The 10,360-nt window shown below is 29.3% G+C and overlaps 1 protein-coding gene across 1 annotated transcript; it reads left to right on the forward strand.

Moving 5' to 3' along the window:
- The first annotated feature begins 367 nt into the window (after nucleotides 1-367).
- Nucleotides 368-7,420, forward strand: LOC111618378 (acidic mammalian chitinase-like). The gene is made up of 5 exons (XM_023359890.1): nucleotides 368-375; nucleotides 1,457-1,586; nucleotides 4,224-4,391; nucleotides 6,220-6,339; nucleotides 7,238-7,420. Exons 1-5 carry the CDS (start codon nucleotides 368-370, stop codon nucleotides 7,367-7,369), a joined length of 558 nt encoding a protein of 185 aa, XP_023215658.1. The 3' UTR covers nucleotides 7,370-7,420.
- The last annotated feature ends 2,940 nt before the right edge of the window (nucleotides 7,421-10,360 follow it).

Consider the following 10,360-nt stretch of genomic DNA (forward strand, 5'->3'; position numbering starts at 1 on the left):
CACTGTCCTACTTTTTTAATATTGTCCAAGACATTTGATTTTGTAAATTGAGTGGCATTATATTCTAAATATTATTATTATCCATTATTATTAATAAATTTTTATTAATTTATTTGTTTTGATTTATACAGGGCTGAATTANGTTGCTATCATATATCTGTCTAGCAATGACGATGTCATATAACAACTTTTATTCAAATCCAACAAGTCCTTCATGGTGCGTTATTTTTTTTGTCGTCCAGTGTATATAACAGAGGGAAAGTATGGCAATTGGTCAAAAAATGACCCCCAAGATTTTTACATTTTTAGACTCAGAAACCCTGAAACATTGAGAAATTAAAAAATCTTTAGGTTTTTTTTTTCCTGTATGTATAGGTGTGTGTATGTATGTGAGTGGTGGAACAATTTTGTATACCCTCTTTGAAGTTTAATAACTCCTGTACCTTTTGTTGAAAATTTCTGAAATTTTGCAGGGAGATTTATGTATTAGGGGGATTGATGCTGTTAAATTTTGGTGGTTAAAAGAAGAGGGAGTGGGAGATAAAGGGAGTCGCACGTAATATCTTGAGTAGGGTGGACTTAATGACAATTTTACTTGTTATTAGCATTTACAATTTTTTTATAAAACCCATCCCTACCCTCAAAATTAAACTTTTTGTCATTTTATAATAGTTGAAAATATAAAAAGATTTTAAAACAAAATATCACAACAGATAGCGCCACCAAATGTTGCCGGGAAAGTAAAACAACTCGTTTCTGTATTTTTTTTATTGTCATTCTATTCGTTCCATGGGTCCTTGTCACTTGCAAACACCTCCACTTGTCAACTCCTAAGAATATCCTGTATATTGTATATATAAAATATAGTTAATAAATCAAAAAATATTTTACTAAATTGTCATCGTTAGGAAACGAGTATCAGTGAATTAATAATTTATAATAAACTAGCAGACCCCGCCACGCGTTGTTGTGGCTCAAAATGTATCTATTATAAATTTAGAACACTTTCCCCGTGGGGGGGAATATCGAAAAATTTCTTCTCAGTGTACATTCTGTTGACGTACCCTATTAAAACGCAATCAAAAACGCAAAAACCCGCATCTAAAATAGTATAAATAGAAGCAGAGTTCTTTACCGTAAGCCTTAATCCTAACCATCTCCTCAGTGGGGTTGAGTTTCGACNATGGGAGCACCAAAATTTTAAAAGTTGCTGGGAAAGTTAAGCAACTTGTCTCTGGATTTTTTGGAGAAATATTAAAACTATGACTATTATAAATAATCTATAAACTAAACTATTATAAATAATCTTGATGACTGCAATATAGTCAATATATAACATACCAATATTAAGTTTGACTAAATTATTAAATAATTAATAAAAAGTGATTAAGAATTAAATTTTTAAAATACTTTTAAATCACTATAAAATTGAATTCATTATTTTTTTTATTAACAGAGTGGTAGATTTTGTTAATTTGCTCTCTTATGATTTCCATTATTACCATCCTGGATTAAGTTATACACACCATCACAATGCATTATATAGAAGACCAAGCAGCACAGGACATCACTTTACTTTAAATGTGGTAAGTTTATCTTTAAAAAATTAAAATATTTTTCAATAAATACTGTATATTTTAGAATAAATTAAAATTGCTGTTTTTACTTTTTTGTTTAAATAAAAAGTTTCTGAAAAAATGGCCATGTTTAAAAGTGACTATTGTTGGGAGATGGTCATTATTGGAGGTTCAACTGTATTATTAATTTAATTTCTTTGCACGATCACATAAACATCACAAAGCTACTCAAATGTAACCAGGATAATTTATTTATATATTTCAGTTGAAATAATATTGCACCATATTTTTATATGTAACAAAGAATATTCATGTACAAACAATAACAACATTGCAACAACAATGCATTTCCTAAATAAAAATATAATATATATTTACTGGCATATAAGATGCATCTCATTTTCATGGGGTGCATCTTATACACCAGCGTGTACAGAGCTACTTTATTTTTTCAAGTTGAATTCAGTGTAATGAGAAATTAAATAGGCATTCTCTTTTTCATCAGATAAATGTAATGAATACTAGACAAAATTACAAATAAAACGTTTGGATCTCTGACTACTCAGAACTCTTGGGTAATGAAGTCTCAAGTGCATTTTAGGAATGCAATTAATTTTCATTTTATTTCCATTAAAACTTAATTTTTGAATTGCTCTACAATCAAAGGTCAGCCCCATCTTTGCTTATTAGGAGAAGAACCATAGACCCAACAGTGGAGCTATTCAAATGCGTAAGGTATTTGAAAAATGATAAAAGATTGCAATTGTATATTTTAATGATTCAAAATATTTTCATAAATCTTGTCTGTTTTCTTTTAAACTACTCTGATAAATTTTATATCCTTATTCTTTCTCCTATAAAATTTATGATTTTAAACGTACAATCTCTTTGCAAAATAAGCTAATCATATTTTCAAATAAACTGAATATTTAATTTATTCATATATCTTTTACTATGTCATATTATGATAACTCATATATAAAATTTCATTCAATTCATTCATATATTTTCAAGCAATTTTTTCAATTCAAAGTTCAATTTTTTTTATCATTAGGCAATGATAAAAAATACAGTTATTGTAATTCAAAAGAAATGTTAATAAATTTTAACAAATCACCTGAAATTATAAGCATTTGAATTGTATAATAATATATTTTCTGTCATTATCTAATGATGATAATATAGATTAATTTTATTTATGAATGATAACTCATTTTGTCTGAAACTAAAAAGTAAACTTGATATTTTAATAATTAAAATGAATTATTTTAAATGATGAATATGTATAAATATATTACAATTATTATCGTCTTTAATTGATAAATACATTATATTGTATTAACTAAAGTTAATGAATGAATTTTCAAAAATATGTTCTATGTTATCTTTTGAAACAAATCCATTCTTTATCACTATAATAAAATTTAATACTTGCTTTTTGCTGTATCAATTCAAATCATTAATAAGTTTTATGATGAGTTTTGGAAATTTCTGAATCAATATGCAATAAACTAATATAAACAGATATCAGGAAGTGTAATTTCTACAAGGAGAACTGAGGAAATGAACTCACAGGCTTAAGTTATTAACATTTGAAAATGATTTCAGTTTAATTTTAAGATTTCAAATTCTGTATAGTTTGCATTTTTATGATAAATTATCTTGTTTCAGTTATAAATCATTCAGTTAGAGTTACTATGTTATCATTAACAAAATTATTCAGTTATCATTACATTTATATATCAGTTACAAACATAGCAGTCTATTATAAATACTTAATTATCTGGAAGAATCCATAAATTAAAACATTATTTTTAAACTTTTCAACTACCATCCCATTCCCTGGTAATGCTGTCGCACATACCCATCTCCAAAATTATGTAACACATATCCTTGATCAGCATCCTTAATTGTATAAGTTGTCTGAAAAGTTACTATAGAATGAAAAAGGTTTAAGTAAAATTTTAATAAAAGTGAAGTTTTACATATAGTATTACAGCTTTTCCTACAGCAAATGTTGAAAATGTCTCTCAGAAACATAGCAGGCCAGATTCCATGGGAGATTATATGATTGGCAAAAAGTCTTCTAAAAACTGTAGTCCAAAACCAGAACATCCATGAGCAAGCAGTAATGTCATCTACTGCAAAGTGAAAATTAGGGACATGCAATTTACAGGTCTTGTATACAATTCCAAATGTATAACTTTAATATCATTGCAAGTTTCTCACTGCACAGTAACTTTTTGGACAGCTTGTACTAAGGACTAATACATGGCATTACAATATTTTTATTTTTATGTTCATTTTTTGACAAATTAGACAACAAAACTTATTCTGATTTAATGAAAAGTTTGTATCACCATTTGGCCAATAAGCTGCCAGTAAGCTAAGCTTAATCTATATATATTTAACAAGCAACACAAGTCTATATAAAGATCTTAGCATTATATAAATTTTTGTAAACAACTCCATCTCTTTTAACACATTATAACAATTACGTTCACACCCCATCCATATCTGCCTTATGTATGATAATTTACAAACAGCTCATTTATATTTATAAAAACATCTTAAAAATAAATTCTGCTAAGATATATATTTTGAATTATACAAATTACTTGTGTCATTTCCATTATTTTATTTCAGGATATGGTAGCAAGATATTGGAGTTTGTCTGGAATGCCACGAAAAAAAATTATGATTGGAATTTCTACTCATGCCCAAACATTTAATCTTGCATCTACTTATGCACATGGAATAGATGCTCCTGCAAAAGGACCTGGTTTAGGCTTTGGACGCTTACCTTATAGTAAGGTTAGAACTTTTTTAACTACAAATAATTTATTTAATTGAAAATATTTAGAACTTTAAAGTAAAAAATGAAACTTTGATATGATGATGGATTGTATTGAAAACTTTATTGGTATTAGTTTTTCACGTAAAAAACAATGTATTTTATAATGAGAAAACTCTTAAAATTAATGAAAATTTTTTACTTTTATCATTTTTGGAATATAAAATTACAATAATCTATCCTGGAGATCTGTGCTGAATTGTTTATCATATTATCAATGGTGTTATAAATTTATTAACAATGCCAACTTATTAAATACATACCTAAACTGCTTTACTGGAATCATTACAAATAACTTAAAATAACAAAATCTCATAAAATAAAATAGCAAGTACTTTTGGACTATAAACCAGACTTGGAAACAATTAAGATAATTTATAAGTCTTGTTATCAATTGTCTGTTAGTAATGATAAAAGTGGAATAACAAGTTATACAAGAAAGAAATAAATACAATAGTCCACAATTTAACAAACTAAAAATTTATCCTAGAAGTAAAATTAAAAATTTTTTTTGTTTGCAAATATAGGATGCTAAAAGATTCGAAAAATTAGTAAATTAGTATAATTATTCAATGTATATTATATTATTATTTTATTCATAAGTATACATTATAACATTTTAACACATCTTGTACATTTTAAGTTCTTTACTAATATACATTTTTATAATGCACTCAATTTAATGGACTTTCAGCAATAGCATGCATATCTTCCCCAATTAGTCCATTAAATTGAGGGTTTATATCAATTTCTAAATTAAAACAAACTGAAACCCAAAAACATTTGTGACTATTGAAATTTGCTGTAATCAAACTTTTTATTTGTTGCAATTTAAAAAGAACAGTTAATTGTTGTTAACTGAAAATTATTTACCATATTTACTCAAATATAAGACGATCTCACATATAGGAGGAGGCGTGACTTTAAAGATCAAAATAAAGAAAATTAGATTTATTAATACAATTCTAATTTTATTTCTTTTAGTAACAAATAAATGCATGTAAATGCACACATTGTCCCATAAAATTTACTGGCATTTTAAACTTCAAGGAAAAACCTTGTAAAATCGACAACATAATTTGTTCATGTAAAGCTGGACAATNAAATTTTAAAGGAAGGTTGTAATTTTATTAGACTAATGAATAAAAAGCCTTCATTCCATATCAAGCTATTTTTAAAAAATTTTAAATGTATAGATACTGTATTTACTCACATATAACATGAAGTTTTTATCCATTTTTCACTGCTTCAAAAACCTAGGTCATCCTATACACATGAGCAAAGGATTCTTTTCATTTTTTTTATAATTTATTTTGTATACTAGTACTTTCTATATATTAACAGGACTTATTATACTGGAAAATTATGGATGCAGATATCTAGTCTTACAGTTCAAAAATAATGTTCTTTAACAGGTGAACTAAATAAAGAACATTATTTTTGAACTGTAAGACTAGATATCTGCATCCATAATTTTCCAGTATAATAAGTCCTGTTAATATATAGAAAGTACTAGTATACAAAATAAATTATAAAAAAAATGAAAAGAATCCTTTGCTCATGTGTATAGGATGACCTAGGTTTTTGAAGCAGTGAAAAATGGATAAAAACTTCATGTTATATGTGAGTAAATACAGTATCTATACATTTAAAATTTTTTAAAAATAGCTTGATATGGAATGAAGGCTTTTTATTCATTAGTCTAATAAAATTACAACCTTCCTTTAAAATTTTATGTAAACTATTTTTGATTCCATTGATAAGAAATAAAAATATATTCTTTTACAGGTATGTTATTTTTTGCAAAGTGGAGCACATCGAATATTTGATATATTTGCTAGAGTTCCATATGCTTATAAAGGACATCAATGGATGTCTTTTGATGATGAAGAAAGTGTTGCAGAAAAGGTAACTTACTCCAATAGAAAATACAGTATTATCCCTATTAAAAGCTGACTTTTTCTATTTCTTTAGTTAAAAATGTCCTGATAGGGGCCCCCTGTTATTTTACTGTACCATATTTTTGTTATTTGGAAACTGATTTTAATATACAGTAAATAGCACATTTTAATAAATTTGAGGATTTTTGAAATAACAATCTTTTCTCTAACCATCTGAGTTTCTGCACTAGCTCAAATGTATTGTAGGGCTATTTACAGCCAGGAATAGTCCATAAATTGTCACACTACTTTTATACATTTCAACTATTATCCTACCCCATGTAACTCTATTGCACATAACCACCCCCAAAATTATATAACACACATCCTCAACTGACCCCTTTAATTTTACTAAGGAATACACAGTACAAAGTACCAAACATTATAATGTTTTTATTTTCATGTTTGTTTTTAAACTAGACAACAAAAGTTATAGCCAAATCTGAGAAGTTGTTTCCATTTGGAAAAAAATAACTACTGGTACAAACAACACTAGCTGATTAAAATACCATAACATTACATAACATTTTTATAAACATCCCACACTTTATAACATATTGTAATTATTACCTTCATATCCATCCACTCATATCTGCACTATGTAATTAATAGATAGCTCTCACAGCAACAGTTAGGACCAAATTTGCAGTACTTTTTCGATAAAATAGTAGACAGAATCACGATGAAATATTTTCCTATAAAAAATTACCTTCAAACGAAAAATACTATACAATAAATAATGTTCCTAATAGAAGCTACTTTAAAAAAAATGTTTAAGCCCCGTTGGCTTCTAATAGGGATAATACAGTAACAATTTATTCTGCCAATGAAGTAAATGGAATATTGACATCTTTGTTTTCAAACAGGCTAAATGGGTGAAGAGAAACAGTTTCGGTGGAATAATGACATATAATTTAAATAACGATGACTGGCAGATGAAATGCGACAATCAAACTTCATTTCCTTTACATAGAACTATAGCAGATATATTTAAATAAATTATTATGTAAATTGTTAACTGAAAATAAAATGAAAAATTACTATTTATATAATAAAATATGTACAGTAAATAATTTTGTAAAATAATGAGTTATACAATATAATGTAATATTCTGTTTTGTAAAATAAACACTGTCCTACTTTTTTAATATTGTCCAAGACATTTGATTTTGTAAATTGAGTGGCATTATATTCTAAATATTATTATTATCCATTATTATTAATAAATTTTTATTAATTTATTTGTTTTGATTTATACAGGGCTGAATTATTAGTAAATTCCACAGTATTTTTTAACTCCATAAGTAACATCAATTGTGAAATTTTTATTATTTTCTAAAAAATGAAGACTTTATAAAGTTTGTAAACTTTTTAATGTCTTTTAACCAATTTTCATTAGCATAATTAACTAACTCTATAATACAAATCTGGTTAAATTGGAGTCACAGATGATGTCTGTCATATTTGACTAAGTGCTTTCAGACTTACTCCATCCATCTTCTGAGTGTCCAAGTATGAATGGAAATTCACATGTGAATTTGATGGTATGGACTCTGAAGATGGATGGATTAAATACGAAAGAGCTTGATCATCTATGGCTGCAAGATAATAAGATAGAATTTTTAATTTATAGTTATATTTCATTACTTACATTATTTATTTTTCTATTTGTTTTAGTTATTTTGAGTTTTGGGGTCAAATTGTGTTAAATAAAGAATCAACGCACACCGGAGTAATATACAAATAATCCTTCAAAAAAACCTTTAACCAGCTTGAAGTATGTTCAATTGTTCATGCTAATGTTTTCGGATCCCTCCTTGGTCCTTCTTCAAGTTATGTTTCATTTGTAACAATCCGTTAGAACGAATCGCAGACTTCGCAAATGCCAAACTCCTTATCACAACATTGTATGTGGACCACCTCAGGTGGTTAGAGCAAATTGAAATGTGCAAAGCCCAGTGCTTTTTTTGTCATAGAACACAATGGAATGGAGTTCCACCACCTTTTTTTCGATATATTTTAAAAGTTTTAGGTGAATTTTTGAAAATTTGATGTTTGGTCTGTGTTGAAACGCTCTATTGAGCATAGAAGATCGGCAACAAAATTATTAAGATGGTCCTGCTCCTGCTTGTGTGTGCCGAATCTTGTGTATGGTGCATCTAATATATTTTTAGTAATGAGATGAGCGTTCCACCACCTTTTTTCCCCCAAAAAAAAGCACTGGCAAAGCCTACAACTCATCATCACCCATCAATTCCAAGGATGAAATCACCTTATCTTTAGCATGGCAAGCCCTATTCCAGAAAGATGATTCAATTTAAATCTGCAATGATGATTATAATAATTAGGGAATGACAACATGCATTTTTTCTCCGCTTCCAACCCGCTAATACGAATTTTATTCGTATAAGAAAATACATAATCCATCATTATAAGAAACTGATCATTACGTAATGACTTTAGTTTCAGATCTGGATGGCACATGATTCCCGTTGGATTTTGAAGTTCGTTCCAAAAAACAGCTTCATTCTAATGGATCGTTACAAACGAAACATAGTTTGAAGAAGGACCCAGGAGGGATCCGAAAATGTTAGCATGAACAATTGAACATACTTCACACCAGTTAAAAGTTTTTTTGAAGGATTAATTGTGTTAAATCTTGACTGCTAGCTTGACACTTCCCAACTAGAGCTTCATTTGCATAATTTCATACAATATTTGAATGAATGGAATTGCATTCTACTAATTAAATATTTGTCATAAATAAAAAATAATTTAGGATTACCAATCAATGAAGTGGCAGACAATGAAACCCACAGCAGCAAACCCATCAGTTTGCTTTGGCAGACCAACACTCTCCAGGATATTTCTCTACATGTTCACCAAGCTAGATGTCAGGACCTACTCCTGACCTAGCCCGCTATCCTTTACAGTAAAGGCCAGGATCACATTTGTCCTTCCACCACTGAACCTATAAGCAGCATCCTCCAGGCTTGCTGAGCAGGGGCATGCTGTGACATTTGATGATAAGGAAGCTGTGTTTCTGCAAGAAGCCGACATCCAGGGGCAATAAGTCAATCGCGCGTCAGTGATGGTCTAGGGTCCGTTCGTATCGTTTATTCCAGGGCTGTGGAGTCGGAGTCGGAGTCGTGGAGTTTGGTGTTTTAGCTGGAGTCGAAGTCGGAGTCGGATTGGTAAGGAAAAGTCGGAGTCGATAAATTTTTACGCGACTCCACAGCCCTGGTTTATTCGATAAGCCAGTAAAAACCGTAGACTTCTCTAAATGCATTTTTAATATCACAATTACATTCCGAATCGCTAGCCACAATATAAGGACTACAATTAAAAATAAAATAATAAAAACTTACTTTGTGAAATAAAACATGTGGTGGATGTACTGGTGTGAAATGTTCAACTTGGATAGGTAAACATACACATTTTACCAATTAAACAAGTTTAATTTCACGCTGAATTTGAAATATATATACAGAATAGGTTTGGATTCCCGCTATTCTCCTTCAAACGGTTCCACAATCTTGAGTGACCAGATATATCAATAGACCGGTAGTTAATTTCTCGATAACTACCTCCCGACAATTTATTTGCACGCGTAAACCTTAACCTAACTTAAACTAAAAATAGAAAAAGTAGAAGGGGAAATGAGAAGAATTAAAGGACAGAAGGGTACCCAATTTTCCAGTTGGTTCTCCACCGTTCCTCGTCTCGGCTTCTCTTTCTCGTCTGTTCTCCTCTTAGAACAACTCGGGTCCGTTTTGGGGTTTTTTTTCTCTATAATCGTCGACCAAATTCTTCTACCGATCCGCTTCTTATGGCCTCCTTCTGCAGCGCTCCTCGACTTTCCGTTCAAGAGCCTGCTGCCACTCGTCTGTCTCTCTCCGAGTCCGGCCTAAGAATGCTTCTAGAAACTCTTCCTTTTCCCCTCCAGCCTCGTTTTCTCCTTTTGTTCTAACGCTACCCCTTGATGGGTT

Source organism: Centruroides sculpturatus, unplaced genomic scaffold, assembly GCF_000671375.1.
Source record: "Centruroides sculpturatus isolate CEXI.00-Female unplaced genomic scaffold, Cexi_2.0 scaffold10, whole genome shotgun sequence".
Lineage (NCBI taxonomy): Eukaryota > Metazoa > Arthropoda > Arachnida > Scorpiones > Buthidae > Centruroides > Centruroides sculpturatus.

Bases quoted from the DNA above. Each gene is read 5' to 3' on its own strand.
- LOC111618378 (XM_023359890.1), top strand. The intron at 4,392-6,219 runs GTTAGAACTTTT...ATTCTTTTACAG, and splicing joins GACGCTTACCTTATAGTAAG to GTATGTTATTTTTTGCAAAG. The intron at 6,340-7,237 runs GTAACTTACTCC...GTTTTCAAACAG, and splicing joins AAGAAAGTGTTGCAGAAAAG to GCTAAATGGGTGAAGAGAAA.